This window comes from Condylura cristata, unplaced genomic scaffold, assembly GCF_000260355.1.
Source record: "Condylura cristata isolate star-nosed mole 26May11 unplaced genomic scaffold, ConCri1.0 scaffold00013, whole genome shotgun sequence".
In the NCBI taxonomy this organism is placed as follows: domain Eukaryota; kingdom Metazoa; phylum Chordata; class Mammalia; order Eulipotyphla; family Talpidae; genus Condylura; species Condylura cristata.
This window is the reverse complement of record NW_004567114.1, coordinates 28,767,296-28,783,945: the sequence shown is the minus strand read 5'-3', so window position 1 is coordinate 28,783,945 and position 16,650 is coordinate 28,767,296. Positions and strand designations below refer to the sequence as shown.

General features: G+C 37.4%; 1 protein-coding gene across 2 annotated transcripts in view; it reads left to right on the top strand.

The window, feature by feature from the left end:
- SYNE2 (spectrin repeat containing, nuclear envelope 2) overlaps positions 1 to 16,650 on the top strand; it is a 239,253-nt gene that overhangs the window by 28,414 nt on the left and 194,189 nt on the right. For both annotated transcript variants that reach the window (XM_004681792.2, XM_004681791.2), the window contains exons 7-10: positions 2,768 to 2,964; positions 8,137 to 8,237; positions 10,181 to 10,282; positions 12,269 to 12,406. In XM_004681792.2, the coding sequence (XP_004681849.1) occupies positions 2,768 to 2,964; positions 8,137 to 8,237; positions 10,181 to 10,282; positions 12,269 to 12,406 (538 nt within the window). The remainder of the gene's footprint in view (positions 1 to 2,767; positions 2,965 to 8,136; positions 8,238 to 10,180; positions 10,283 to 12,268; positions 12,407 to 16,650) is intronic.

Sequence of the window (16,650 nt, the reverse complement as noted above, 5' to 3'; positions counted from 1 at the left end):
AAAAAAAAAAAAAAAAAAAAATCCAAACCCTTGGTATGTGAAAAGCATTATGACGTCATGTCCAGATTTGTTTAATTTATGCATAAATAAGCTTCAAACCCTTTCAAAGTCCATATATTTACCTCAGCTTATCTTTTCTCCATGGTCTTCCTAATTTTTCAGCTGAAGAGTTTATGCTAAACCTGCTAAGCAGCAGCAAATAATTCTTAAGTAATCATTCACTTGGAATTTATTCTAGTGTTGGCCTTTGTTGGTGGTATTAGATAACTTCAATATTCTGTGATTCTCTAGCACTTAATTGGAATACCAGGTTGTGAGAGATATGCTGTATTTTCCTATTTCTGAAGGAGATGTATCAGACTGTTAAAATGAGCATAGATTCTATCAGTCACTGTGAGCCTTACTCCACCCTAAAATCTGGCAGTCACGTGTCCTTTGTGGTCTTGGCTTCTGCTCCTCTGTGCATACCTGACTTCTGCAGCCTGGTGCTTTGCTCCAGCTGGTTCTGACCCCTTCTGCCCTCTGGAAGTGGTCTGACCCAGCCCCTATTCTTTCAGCAATCAGTTTAGTTGAGTATCTAAGCCACACCCTGAGGTTGGAATAACTCTATTCAAACCTCAGTTCTACACTTTCTAACTGATAACTTTAGACATTTAATCTCTATGTGTTCCATCATAAAATGTAAATAGTACTAACACTTCATGAAGTTATTGGTGTATTAGTTATAGTGTAGACATTTTCCTTTTAAGGGATCCAGGAAAGCACCCACAGGTTATCTGGAGCAGACTATTTCCTGAGTAGTTTTCATCATTTGACACCTATGGTGAATTAGTCAAGTGAATTTCCATGTATTTTTTTTTATGGGATATTAAAGGCAACTAATCACTTCTCGGCCTTTTGGCTAAGATCAAGTGTAGTAAAGGAAACTATAGTTGCTCTGGAACATGTTATAAGCAACTTCTATTCTTTTGCAACATATTCACTGATCCCTAGTCAAATCCAAAATGGTGACCAAGTGATTTTTATAAAGAATTTTTGTATATTACGCACCTTTATATGCCACACACTTTTTGGGGGGGGGGTAAAGAGGGGACCGATGAGTCTACTGTGATGACCAAGAAAGCAGGCCCTTGCTCTCATGAGGCTCATACCCTAGTAGAGGAAGCAATTAAATAAGTATAATTACAGTTGGCAATAAAGGTAGGAAGGACTTTGATGAAGAGTGTTAAGGGTCACCCTTGTGTTAGGTGAGCACTGGAGCCTTTCTGAGGAGGGGACCTCTGAGTTAGGGCTGAGGAGAAGACTTCAGGGATGTGAAGGGCCGTGAGAAAGGGCATTAAAAAGAGTATGACTGCAGGAAAGCAGAAATGAGGCCAGTGTGGTGGGAGAGGGGAGATAGAAAGGTGGATCAGGTTGAAAGGGGCCCAAGAGTGTGTGTCCCTGTGGGACAGAGACAGAAGTCATTCTAAATCCATTGGCAATCCAGATGCATTTTTTTTTTTTTTTAAAGATTTATTTATTTGTGCATACAGAACTGGGGTACAGGCCAGAGGCTCAGGGGCGGCGAGAGGCTTCACCAGAGACAGAGTGGGGAGCAGAACAGGCAGATCGACGAAGTACACTGCTGAGGGGAGCAGCGGGCGGGTCAGGAGAGGTCTGCTGCACCATGTGGTCACCTCCGGGGCAGGCAGGGATCGAACTCATGCGGAAGTGGCTTTAGATTCTCAGTGCTGTGCTTTAACCCGCTGCGCCACCAGGGAGGGCCCAGATGCATTTTTTTAATAATTGTTTTTTTTTCTGGTAAAGAGATACATAACAAAAAAAGTTACCATTTTGACCATTTAAACATGTTTGGTTCAGTGGTTTAAGTACATTCACATTACTGGGCAACTATACCATCCATCACTGGTCATTTCAGAACTTATTTCATCTTGCAGAACTGAAACTGTATCCAGATCTGTATGGATCTGTTTTAAGCAACTCCCCCATTCTTTGCTTCCCAAACCCCACATCCACCAGTTTGTTTTCTTTGTATATGAATTTGACTACACTGGGTACCTCAAATAAGAGGAATCATAGTATTTATCATTTTGTGAATGGTTTAGTTTACTAAGCCTAATGTCTTCAGTTCATCCATGTTGGAGCACATATCAAAATGTCCTTCCTTTTCAGGATTCAGTAATACGCTTTTGTGTGGAAACATCACATTTTGTTCATCTGTTCAGTGTGATGACCAGTGTTAAGCAGAGGAGTTACAAGGTTTATCTGTCCAATGAGCTACTGGCCATTGATTTGGCATAGTATATAATTTAATTTGTTCTAATGAAAAAGAAAATTGTCTCCCATAGGAAAGGAGAATAACTATATGTAGAGGTCTAAAGTTAGCCTTGAACCAACAAATTATGGAATGATGAGCATTAAACTTGAGTATCATTATCTGGAGCTTTGTTTTGCTGCTCCATCTCCAGAGATTGATTTAGTAGGTCTGGGGTTCCTGACTATTTACATGTCTGGCACCCGTAATCCAGATGATATTGACTGGCTGGTCTGAGGTGGCCACAGTTTGAGATCCTGTATTCTATGATATCCTAACCATCAAATAATTTAGTAATTTACTTGATCCTGAGATTATGACAAAATATTTTTCTACCATGGTATTACATGGTTTATTGAAACTTGTTTTAATTACTGTTGAATATAGTTGATGGAAATGCCTTAATATATTATTTGTTATCGTATTTATTATGGTTTTGTCCTTTTGTGATAGGGATGAGTCTGTCAATGTGACAGATTTTAAGTCAAGCTGGAGAAATGGAATGGCTTTTTTGGCTGTCATTCATGCCTTGCGACCAGACCTAATTGACATGAAGAGTGTGAAGCATCGATCCAACAAAGACAATCTGCAAGAGGCCTTCAGAATTGCAGAACAAGAATTAAAAATCCCCAAACTGCTGGAACCAGAAGGTAAACAAGCATTTTTTTTTTTTTAGAAAATGATGTTGTCCAATGTGAAGTTGATTCAAAAATAGTATCCATATATAAACAAGCAGGATTATATTTTCATCCTGGAGGGCTGAACTTAAATGCTTGATTAAATCTCATGAAATTAAGAATCCCTACCAATTAGTTAGCCTCAGAAATTGCAGGGATGCTGCTACAGCTGAAAGCAAACAATGCTGTTGTGGGGAATAATTTGAGCCTTCGTTTTAATATCCTTCTATTGTGTTCTCCTTAATTCTGTTCTAAAATATCTTGAGCAAGACATTTTCTTTGAGCTGTTTCTTTTTCTCCCCTTTCCCACTCCCTCCCTTTTGTTAAAGTGGAACCTCTATGAGAATCAAGACAGATTTTTCTATCCCTATACGATTGGCTCAGCTTTGCTTTTGATTATGTTCAATCAAGTTGTGTTAAAAACAACAGCAAACAACCTAAATACTGGTTGTATTCAAAGAGATAATAATCAGGTTATCATTCTAGCTTCATAAAATTAAAGTGAAGTAATTGAATTCTTTGCAAAAGCACTTTATTTTGGATTGCATTGTTTCATGATATAACAAAGCTTAAATTAAAAAGAGCCCAATAAGGTGATAAAAGAGGCTTAAGGGGTCAGGAAAGTCATAATGCAAAACCAGTCAAGAGATACAAATTCCAGTCTCAGCTCAATAGCCAGGATGTGTAGGTATATGTTTAATGACTGGGTCTCCAAAACAATGTGTGTGCACACATGCTACTAAAATTTTTCATGGTATAGAAGATGTGTAGCCGACAACTTAAAAATCCTAAATACGAGATACTTTATTATAAATTTCATACAGCCCAGAAATGCTTTTGTTGATTTTCGCCAAACACTTGTATCCATCTGTAGCCGCTTAATAATTGCAATTACTGAACAAGTTCTGACATGATTGTTGGTGAATAATTTCCTTTAGGTTAATGAGTAAATGGAACAGCAAAGAGGTATGTCAGAACTTTTATTGTTCTTCAATGACACGAATAACTTTTTGCTAAATAATACAGAAAGAATATTTCATTAATTTTTTTTGGTGCTATTTACAGTTTAACAGCTATAGACAGGATATAATCTTAAAGATTAACCCTGCATTATTAATAATTTTGGAGCAGTCAACAAATAACAAATCAGATCCTCACTTGCTGATGTTTTTGTGGTGTCAGTACTACTCTCATGACTGACGGGAGCTGAGCACAGAGTTGGGAGAAGGTGGACACACTTTGTATGTTATTTCTCCGAGACAGATATAATAGACATAAATAACCTGAAAAACACAGTGTAGGGTAGATGGAAGCTGTAGGTTGTTTCCAGGCTCCCGCCATTACAATCAATGATTGACACCTGTGGTCTTACACGAGTGCCCAGTGGCAGCACCTGAAGTGTGTGTGGGCGTGTGTGAGTGGGTACACCTGAGCCTGGAGGCCGAGTATATAAGGGCGGCAGCAGGGCGGAGGAGAGGCAGAGAGCTGTAGAGAGCAGCGGAGAGACCACAGAGAAGCCAGAGAGCCCTGAAAGAGCGAAGGTTCGTCTGGGGCTAGGAGGTCCCGGCCCCCTGCTGCACCTGGTTCTCACTACAAACGGTGTAGGAAGATCATTAAAAGCTTGAGAACTCCTTTCACTCATCTGCTGGGTACACAGAGAATATGCTCTGTGCCTTGCTGCACCTCACTGTAGGTAACAGTACATTGTAGTAAAAGACTTGGGAAGTGATGAGTTTTGAATATTTATTACCTTTGTTTTGGCTTATGTGTAGTTTTGATATAATTTATTCAATTGTACTTTTATATGATTTTTGATGCTGGCTATGTTTATCAACTGGCTTACAAAACTGCTGAAAATCTAGCCATCAGCCTTCAGGCTGGTCTGAGCAGCCAGCTCCAGAATACCACCCAGTGGCTGGCTTGTCATTTAATCTTTTTGGCTTTGAGCAGCTTTATTTTCATATAGTTCACAGACCACACAATTTACTCCATTTAAGTGGACTACCCAATGTTTTTGAGTATATTCACAAATTCTTGGAACCATCCTCACAGTCAATTTTGGAATTTTTTTAACACTCCAAGAAAAACAGCAGTCCCTCCCTATGACCCACAGGCTCCTATGCCTCCGTTCGCCTCACACCAGCCCTCAGCAGCCACTACTCTTTTCTGTTGCTGTGTATTTGCCAATTCTGGGCATTTCATGTAAATAGAATCACCTGATACCTGTGGTCTTCTGTCTGTGGCTTCATTTTATCAAAAGACTAGCTTTACACTTATGGAAAAATGGGATGGTACAATAAATTTTTATATACTTCACAGCATTTTCCTCACTTGCTATCATCAATGAACCAACATAGATACTGTTACAGAAGGTTGTACTTGATTCACAGTGCCTTCATTTTACCTTGCGCCATCTTACCATCAGAGTCCAGTACTGAGAATACTACACACAGTTGTGTTGCTTGGGTTCCTCTTTGTGACAATTGTCTCAGATGGTTTTGTTTTGAATGAATTTGACAGTTTTGAGAACCACTGGTCAGGTATTTTGTAGGATATTCTTTTACTGGAATTGGGGTGGATGTTTGTTTTCATATTAGTCAGAGGTGATGAGTTTTTGGCAGGAGGACCACAACGCTGAAGTGCCATTCTCATGACCTCATCAAGGGAACACATTGTTGCTATGATGTTGATGTTGACCTTCATGGTGTAGCTAAGGTCGCATTTGTCAGGTTTCTCCCTGTGAAGTCACTCTTTAATGCCTCTCTTTCTGTATTGTACTCTCTGCAGGAAAGTCATTATCCAGAGACCACCCTGGGCAAGTCAGCTACAGAAAAAATTTGGAATTCTTAACAGATTTGCCTGTCTCAACCTTTCATTCATATACTCAACCTTTTTCTTAATATCAATATGGCCTCATGAATATTTTATCTATTTTGGTTTGCAGTCCAGTGCTGCTTAGTTTATTTTATTGACCAAGTGTAATTTTTTTTTAACTTACTTTCAATACTTTACTTTGTTTTATCAAGGTAGCATTGGTTTACAACATTGGATTTAGAGGTGTAGGATTTCCCCTCCAGGTGTTGTTGTCATACCACACCCATCCTTTGTGTCCCTCCCCCCTTTGTTTTCTCAAAATTTTTTTGACTCAGTGTGTCAGCCCCTGGACCTCTTGGAGTGGGCCCCTGTCTCCTTTGACATAGCCCCTCACCGTGGGGTTTCCTCTTGTGCTTTGAGCACATCTGTACTTTTGGGCACTGTAAGGCATCCTTGCTCCTCTTTTCTATTTCCTGTCTGTACCCTGGAATCAGTTTTTCAAGAAGTCCTCGTTGCTTTTATTGAGAAACCACGACCTGCGTGCTAGGTTTACTCATTGCATCTGGTATCTCAGTTGATTAGATAATAGTTATGAGTTCATACTTAGCCTAAGCATCCATAGTTCTAGATTAATCAGTAGCTTTACAGCTACTTTGGCTTATGTGGCTTGTTACTAATTTTTGTTAACGTTCCCTCCATCTTCTTCTTTGACCTGCCCTCCCCTCTTCTCTTTCTTTCTTTTTCTTTATTATCTTTTTGTTTTCTTTATTGTCTTCCATGCTTTGCTCTATTTCCTATTTGTTTTATCTTTTTTCTTACTATTTCTATCATTTTGTAGTTTTCCAAATCTTTATTATTAGTATAAAATTTTTCTCTTTTAGCTCATGAATCTAACTAGGCAGCTAATGGAATAGATGATATAATGAAATAAAATGTCCACTGTCTAAATTACTGTCCATATTCATTTTATTTCTTTTTCACAATTTATTTTAAATAGCTTAAATAGTAGCTCAATGTGCATAGGGGCTATTTATGCAAACCAAATACCATGGTCATATTTGAGTAAGGGAATTATCTTTGACACAATTTTGTTACAATATTTCATCATTATATATAGAGCTTCACATACAATGAGAAGTTTTTAAAAAGAAATGAGTCGTCGATCTCACTCGTGTACCTCTTAATATTTATTATTTTTCAATGAAACAGAATAAGATTCTTCCTTTATTGAAACTTCACACCCAGTTTTTCATTGCTACATTTTTCATGCTTACTACCTTGAATTTATTATTTAGCTATAGATTAGATTCACTTTCTCCCTTAGCTGGCATAGGGCATTCATTTGGCCCAGTTAACATCTTTGCTAAAGCATGCATTGTATGTTGTAGTCCTTGCCTGTTTTTCTCCTAACTGCAAGCTCATTGAGGGACAGATAATGTCTTAATGCAGATACATCTGTTCAAGTATCCAGCATCTATTGTTGAATGGATAAAAGGATTGAAATAGAAGAGCAAGGATAGGACCTTGCATGTCCTGTATCTCCTGCTTGAGCCTCCATTTGTTGGCTCACTATAAATATTTGTTGAATTGAGTATAACTTAATAAACAGAGATTTCCTTTTCAGTAATCTTCATTAGTTGTTTTAACAGCATACCAAGAGAGATTCCTAAATTATATGATCATTTGTATGTATCTTGCAAACCCTGCTTTGTGATTTTTGTGACCTATTTAATTTATTATCTGCCTAGAGAAGTTCTACACTTCAGAAATTTTTATAAAATTTTCACTTTGTTTAATTTAGCATTTTTCAAATTTATTTCACTTTGGACTATTTTAATGCAACATAAATCTTGGCCCATAGAATCTCTCTCGCTCGCTCTCTCTCTCTCTGAATGACAAAAATCTTTTGGTTGTCTTGGACAATTTTTCCTTGCATATATACTTTTGGAAATGTTTACTACACAGAACTGAGACCAGTGTGCCAGGAATGAAGTGCAGCTGCTCTATGTTCCTACTCTCTTGGCATTTCTGCACTATGTCTCTAGAAAGAAGTACTTTGCTTTCTTTTTCTACATGAAGCATTCATAGTGACATTTTATTATTTGGAAACTGAGGGTGTGCACATATAATTGCCAGGATTCAGCCAGCTTTGGCTGACTCTAGATTTAAGCTCTTTACAACTCTCCGGTCTTGGAGCAAGTGATCAGTGATTAGATGGATGATCAACTACCTTGGTTCATTGTAAGATTGTCCCATGGCAGAGCCTGTTTCTGAATATTAATTACAGCAAATCATACCTGTAGCTAACTGAGAGTGTGGCATATCTTGCAGATGTGGATGTTGTTAATCCTGATGAAAAGTCAATCATGACCTATGTGGCACAGTTCCTGCAGTATTCAAAGGGTAAACTTGGGACTGGAGGTCAAGCTCAGGTATGTCTCAAATACAAATCAAGTTCATTTTTGTTGTATTCTATTAATGCTTAATTTTTTAAATGAGCTTTTAATTTAACAAATAATATAATTACAATTAACAATTTGCATACAGGACTTAAACAGTCTTGTAAGTTTTGGTAAATGTACACCATGTAAATCATACTCTAATCATGCTATAAAACATTTCCATTGTTTGTAATATTCTATTGTATTTCTTTTCTGTTTGTACTCCATTTTAAGCAAAATGTTTCTTTCACTTTGGTCTAGTTGTACTTGTTCTTATTTTTTAAAAAGTTAAAAGTGGTAATTTATAAAACTTTGCAAAATTATCTACAACTTTTAGATAGGTACTATATATATGGTACAAATTAAATTTAGCAGACTTACAAAATTCTAGAGACATTCAATTTTTATCTATTTTAATGTTTAGGAATGTTATTAGAATACAATTCATAGACTATAAAATTCAACCATCTCAATTTTATTCAGTGGATTTTATATCAGTGTATTTATATCATTAGACAACTCTTAACCACCATCTAATTTTAGCATATTTCCTTTTTCTGTTCTTGAACTTTATGTAACTGGAATCATATAATTCATATAAGTGAAAACTGTGTTCTGGTCTCTCTGTCTCTCTATACACACACACACACGTTACATATCATTGTTCATTATTTTGTTCATTATTTCTCCTTTCAGGTGTAGTACCGATAAAATTCCCACCAACAATTCACCCATGAACCATCACCATAGTTCCTTGTGCTCCAGTTCTCTAATCTTAATCCTTGTTTGTTGAGATACTCTTAAAACACCATCACATTACAATTTGATTTTTCATTTTTCCTTTGACTTTGAACCAGTTACACAATGTATTATAAGTGGAAATTTCAAAAGTATAACTGAACTGGAAAGAAACATTTATTCTGCTTTGAGGAAGATGAGTAAATGCTAGTAAATGGTTTTGAATATTCTAAAATGTATTTAAGCTACTTTCTCAGACATGTTTGCATGCAATCACATTTTCATATTTTATTTGACAAATTAAGGCCTATGTTTTTCCAACTGTTATGTTTGAGGCAGCAAGTCAGATTATTGCTGACTCTGGGAAAAACATTCAAGCTGTGTCAGACTTATAAGTCAGTTCAATTATTTCTGACCTGCTGAGGAATTACTCTTTCCTAATTAATTTTCATAGCAAAAAACACAATTAGAGATTCACCTATCCATGAAATTGGATGTAAAAATATGTAAAAAAACACAGCTGTTTAATAGAAGAGAACAGTAAACGAGGTTGAATGAGGGTGGACTTAAGATGTAGTAGTCTTTTGTTTTATCTCCCTCACAATGAAATTTGCTTCCAAATGTAACAAGCTTGCCACTTAAGCAATTTAAAAGAAAAATAATTGTTTTTCAGTTTCATATGATAACATGAACAAATCCTTTAGTAATGTTATGTTTAGCGTCTTTCAGTATGTTTTGGATGTCACTTTATTTGGTTGGTGTGAAAAATTTCTGAATCAACCCACTTGTGAATTTATTGGAAAGCAGTATTCAGAAATGAGTAATTTAGAACTCATATCTCTAAAATTGAAGGATAATGGAAATGTATAAGCCAGAAAATTAGGGGCTTGCTTACCATGTTTCTTTAGCATATTATCATGTTCAAATGCTAGTTTCAATCCATTTTAAGGCTTAAAGTGTTGCGTGAACAAGCAAAATTCCTCTTTAGCACATTGAGTCATTGGTGTGTAAGGACTGCATTATGTAATGTTACTGATGTTTGAAGTTGTTAATTTTATTGCTAAAAAAAATTACCAGGTCTATTTATGATAGAGACTTAAGGGGTGTGTGTGTGTGTGTGTGTGTGTGTGTGTGTGTCTGTCTGTCTGTCTGTCTGTCTGTCTGTCTGTCTGTCTGTCTGTCTGTGTGAATTACAGGAAAAGACAAAAGAAGCTTTGGTCTGGTTAACTCAACAAGAGGAAAAACTACAGAATGCACAAAAGGATTCAGACAATGAAACCTACTCTATAAAGTCTGAAGTAAGTATGACCTTAAGCCAAAATATATTTGTAGTTTACTCTTAGGGATCTATTTGGGAAGAAAATAAACTTTCTAACTTAAATTATTTAAATGGTAAATTAATTCAAGATTTAAGGTTGAATTCTAGGACTGCTTCTCATGGTTTAATGTAACCTAGTAATCGTGTTAATAAACAGATTCTGAGTCAGTAGTTCTGAGGTAGGACCTGAGAGTTTCCATTCATAACTCACTTGCAGGTGATGTTGATGCTGCCAGTCCTTTTAAGTAGCCTAAACACAAGGTTTTAGAGTGGGGATTGGCTATCTGTGGTCTGTGGGCCTCACCACCTGGTTTTATAAATACAAGATTATTGGATCCTCTGCCTACTTAGGTTCTGCCTATGGTGGCTTCCACACTATAGTCCCAGAGTTGAAATATTCTAATACCCCATGTAGCCCACAAAATCTGAGGTATTTACTGTTTGACCCTTACAGTAAAGTGTCCCAATCACTGGTCTAGAGTAGTGCCTGCTTTTCAGAATTAATATTGAGTGAAAGAGTAATCAGGAATGGAATGAGGCCATCCAAGATTAGAGTATGGGGCCTCAACCATGCAGTCCCTGGAGGAATAATGACAACTGTTATTGTGACCATATATTGACATTTTGCTTTGTACCAGATACCTTGTAGACAAGCTTTTTGCATGTTACAACATCTTGTAGAGAATGGTATTGTTATTCCAGTTTTATAGATGAGGGCAAGACTTAGGGGGGACAGGTAATTATCTTTGGTTACATAGCTACTTGAAAGGTAGGGATGGGATCTGAAATACAAGTCTGACTAAGAGCCCTAGCTTTCTTTCTGTCCAGATGCTTCTCAGGATAAGCAGTGATTTCCCATTCCCATACATATTGAAAGAGACTAACAGGAGCCAAAATGAGTGTTCCACAGTCCTGTTCCTTAGAACCCACTATCTATGAAAACTTGTGCTCCCCACCATTGTCTTTCCAAGTATGGTGAAGATTCCCACCCCTCCACCTTAACCTACACATCACCATCGCGTAGTACCTCCAGACCTCCACTATGTATCTGTTAATGAGGGATAGGTAAATCCAACCTTTCTAGCACTAACATTCTGTGAATTGTGGGTCTGACTCACTGCACTATCCTTTCTGTTGTAAAGGAAGGAGCCAGGCCCTCTCATCTTCCTTGTGTTCGAACAGCATGGGCCTCGCGTTCTTCTTTCTTAGCTCAGGTCTCAGGTGCTTTCTTTGATAACAAGATGATCAGCACCCACTGGCTGTACTTTACGCATCCCACATTTTTGATTTAGTAATGTACTGTAAATTCAAATTTCTGAAATAAAAGACTTTGTGAAGTTAATTATCAGAAAGAATTAAGATGGATATCTCTCTGCTTACTCACAAGATTTAACTTAAAATGGTGTTAATTATGGATCATCTTTTAAATAGTGTTAGCTGACTCTTATACACAAATTATTTCACACAAATGTAAATCAAGGAATGCTTTACTAAGTTTTTGAGGACAGAGACAAACTATTAGTTCTGAAGTCCTTGTATCAAATGACTTGGGAGGAACTGGCATAAACTCAGCTAAGCATGGACATTTCAGGACCCATTTACACAGGATAATAGCTGTCACATAATTCTCACTTCCACTCATCCTTGTTTTTGTGAACACACATTTGGTGAGGATAAAGACATTTCCCATGTGGCACTGTGACTTGTCCTTTAGAGCTAGGTGACCTTGCCACTCCATTCTGGTAGAAATTCAACAGGACTGACACAAGCTGAAGCCTATGTCAGTGTGACGGCTTCCAAATGATTCAGGAGCACAGAAGAAAGAATCCACATCAGTGTGAAGATCCTAATTTGGAGAATTGTAGTAAAAATATAAGTATAACCCATAGATATAAATCTCACAATAGCTTATGCTTTATGAAGAGACTTAAAACATTTCAATCTGTATATTATCTTCTAATTGTAGAGCCTGATGTCCTTTTTGGAATCATTCAATGAAGGAAAAAAACCCTTCTTGGACGTCCTGTCAATAAAAGGGGATCTGGATGAGCTGAATGAAGATCAGTTACAATTGAGAGAAGCCTGGAATGACCTCAGTGCCAAGGTTACTATGTTATGTTGACTAAAAGAACATTTCCCATAGGGCAGCATTGTTTTGTTGGAAAGGATGTTAAACTTCCAAGAGGAATTCTCTAAAAGATAGGGTGTATACTTCATCAGAAAGTTGGGATCATATTATTCTAACTGTATTTTACTCATGATCTTATGTGAATAGTGGTTGATGCTATGTAGGAATGTATAGTATTCTTTTCAGTGAAACCTCAGGCTTATCCAGAGTTTTTATATTTGCTATCCATTCTTGGTTTGCCACAGTAGATCATCCAAATTCTGAGTGATCTGCAGTCTCTTCTCTATCAGGTGTCATTGATAATGAGATGCTCAAAGAGAGTGGGGACAATCTTAGAGTGTGTACGATGCATGTGTGTCTGAATATATCTGTATGACTTCAGTTGCTTTAAGCTGATTTAAAACCACAGGGTATGGTGTATATTGACACTGAAGCTGTTTGTATATGACAACATGTATTCTGTAATTTTAGGGCATAGTATTCTATCAGTATCAGTTAAGACAAGGTATTGATGGTGGCCTTGACTTTTTTTTCAGTTGCTCTACCAACTGCTGAGATAAGCTGTAAAGTCTTCTGGAGTCCTCCCTTTAGTTTTGCTTCATGTACTATATATTAGGTATATAAATTTATGATGCTGTCTTCTTAATAAGTTGACACTTTGCCACTGTAAAAAACTTCTTTTTCTCTCAGGTGAAATGGTTGTTCTTGGTTTTTCTTGACTTGATGTTAATAGCAATATTCCAGACTTCTCATGCTGATTGTTTGTGTAACACATCTTTTTCCTTTTCAACCTCTTTGATTATTTAGATTATAGATACAATGCACTGAAAGTGCATCTTTTACACAGATGATTGGGCCTTGATTCTGTTCTTTTTTGTTTTTTAAAGATTTATTTATTTATGCATACAGAGCTGGGGTACAGGGCAGAGGTGTGGTGGGTGAGAGGATTCACCAGAGATGGAGTGGGGAGCAGAACAGGCAGACTGACAAAAGTACACTGTTGAGGGAAGCAGTGGGTGGGTCAGAAGAGGTCTGCCATGTCATGTGGGCCAGCTCCCTCGCCTGGGATCAAACTTGTGCTGCAGAGGCTTCCAAGAGCTTCATAATGTGGTGCTTTAACCCATTGAACCAGGGAGAGCCTTCTGTTCTTTTTTTAAATAGAGGTAACATTGTTTTGAAACTACTGTACTTCAGGAGTACAGGTTCATACTTCTTCAAATATGTTACCACACCCTATCTACCACCAAAGTACATACAACTCTACCACTCTACCACAGTTCACTGTATATGCTTCTGCTTTTTTTTTTTTTTAAGATTTATTTATGCACATGGAACTGGGGTACAGGCCAGAGATGCAGAGGGTGAGAGAATTCTCCAGGGACAGAGTGGGGAGCAGAACAGGCAGTTCAACGAAGTACACTGTGAGGGAGCAGTGGGCGGGCCAGGAGAGGTCTGCCACGCCATGTGGTCACCTCCGGGGCAGGCGGGGATCGAACTCATGCGGAAGTGGCTTAAGTTTCTTAGTGCTGTGCTTTAACCCACTGTGCCACCAGGGAGGGCCTTTATATATATATATATATTTGAGGAAAGGGTAGAGTGCTTGGTCTCTTAAGATGTTTAATGTAATTATTGATATGTTCAGTTGAGGTATACCATTTTATTTTCTGTTACTTATTCCCTTTGTTTTTGTTTTTCTTTCTTGTTTACTGCATTATTTTAAGTTATATCTTTTTTAAAATTTCATTTTAATTTACATATTTGGCTCTACCATTTTCTATCACTTTTTTTGTGGGATTACAGTGTATATGCTAAAACTTTCTTTTAGTTTGCTTAGAGTCATATGCCTTCGAGGTTATAGTACAACTTCTTGTAGCAAGTACAAGTCTTGTAATTGGTTCATCTACCTCTCACTTTTATGCCATAGTTTTGTTAATATCTGTATATATGACACAAATATGTGTTTTAAAGTTTCCAAGACCACATTTTATTTTTTGCTATAGTCATCTATTTTAAAGAAATTAAAGGAAAATCAGTTTTTCATTATTCAGATTTTTACCCTTTCTCATAAACTTAATTCCTTTCTAGAGATTCGAGTTTCCACCTAAACTCATTTCCCTTCAGCCTGAAAAGTTTCCTTTAGCTTATAATGTAGGTCTCTGTGTGACAAATTTTTGGTTTTCTTCTTTTAATCTCCAGAAGTCTTTATGTTGCCTTCTTTTAAAAACATCTTTATTGAGGTAGGACTTACATGCTATCGAACCCACTAGTTTGGAATGGATAATTCAATTATATTTTGTGAATTTGTAGCTAGCAACAGAGACTGTGTGCCAATGAGGCCAGTGTGGTCAGTGACGCCAGCGTGGCCAGTGAGTCCAGTGCACTCTGGTTCTGGAGTGGTTTGCCCATCCTTGCTCAAGGCTTCAGCCTTTGGGAGCTGCAGCCTGTAGCAGTCAAAGGACTTACGAGAACCACCATTCAGAGTAGCTTATTCTGCCGACTGGTGCGGCTGCAGAAATCCTCCATCAGTGGCAGTGCTCACTGCTTTCTCAGCTGTGTTTGCTTCGTGGCTCTGAAACAGCCCTGTGAAGGGCGAGGGCTGATTGTTCTAAGTTCCCCTCATACTACATGGAGAAGAAGAAGACATTGTGCATATAGTTTAGGCTGTTCTAGGCCACAGAGAACTGGCCTAATTTTGCTGAATAGATTTGGAAAAATTACCCCAAGTAATGAAAATAGAACCATAAAAAGAACTATTTTTTTTAAGGTTAGGTACTGCAAATTGTTAGTAGTTTGAAAAACCTGTTCCTTAGGTAAAACATAGCTCATTTTTTTGTGTGACAAAGTGAGACACACATGATTTTAAAGTCATGAGGATTATACAATTTGATACTTTCTAGACATTTCTGGTTCAGTTCTTTCAGAGATCAGCTACCTGAAGCATCATAGTAATTGATTTTATTTTAAGCTTGTTATAGGAAATAGTAATGAGATGTTCTTTTTTTTTCCAAAAAAAAGGGCATAAGTGCCTTGACATAAAGATAAACATAAATTACATCATCAATTAAGAGTGATGGAGGCAAGAGGAAAGAATGAAGAAGACAGGAAAATATTAATTTCACATGATTTATTTTGACCTCACAAAGTTTTATATAAGAATGCAGCCAAATTCTAATGTATTTTCTGACAGTGAGAAAGTGTGAAACTGATTTTCTATGTTAGGTGAGGAAAGAGATGAATGGAGATATCTGTCTTTCCTCTCTGACTACTGCACAGACCCAGTCAGACAGAACATGGTGATTTCACTAAAAGAAAAAAAGTGTTACCCCACTAGAAAAAAAAATAGTATGAGACACTAAAAGTACATAGCTTTCTTTTAGTAGTTAAAAGAAGGCAGAATCAGAAATGTTGTTCTTAGCCTTTCTTTCTTTACTTTTTTTTTAAAGATTTATTTTATGCATACAGAACTGGGGTACAGGTCAGGGGTACAGGGGCAGTGAGAGGATTCACCAGAGACATAGTGGGGAGTAGGGCAGGCAGATCGACAAGGTCCACTGCTGAGGTGGGTCAGGAGAGGTCTGCCACACCATGTGCATCACCTCCGGGGTGGGGATTGAACTCATGCAGAAGTGGCTTTAGCTTCTTAGTGCTGTGCTTTAACCTGCTGCACCACCACAGAGGGTCCCTTAGCCTTTCTTTAATTCAATCTTTGATCAATTTTCTGGTTTATATTTTGGCAAATGCACAGATAATTAGGATATAATAAGAGCACATGCTAACTTGTTTATCTTAAAATTTGTAATAAACGATGTTTGCCTTCTCTTTTTCAACTGGAAGCCTAAAGACATATAGCTAATGATTTTTTTTGAGAAAAGTATAAAGCGACTAAAAAACAAAAATACCTCACAGTACTACTTAAATGTGGAGTCGAAAAAAAACCAAACTCATAGAAACTAGTAAAGTGACTGACAGGACAAAAGGTGTGAGGAAGTAGAGAGAGGTTGGTGAAGGGGCCTAGCTTTCAGTTATATAGGATGAATGAGGTCTGAAGACGTAGTGTAAACTATGTTGACTACAATGTCTGCCTCCATGCTGAGAGTAGAACTTAAATGTTCTCAACAAAATATATATATATTTTTAAAGATTTATTTATTTGTGCATACAGAACTGGGGTACAGGCCAGACACTCAGGGGCAGTGAGAGGCTTCACCAGAGACAGAGTG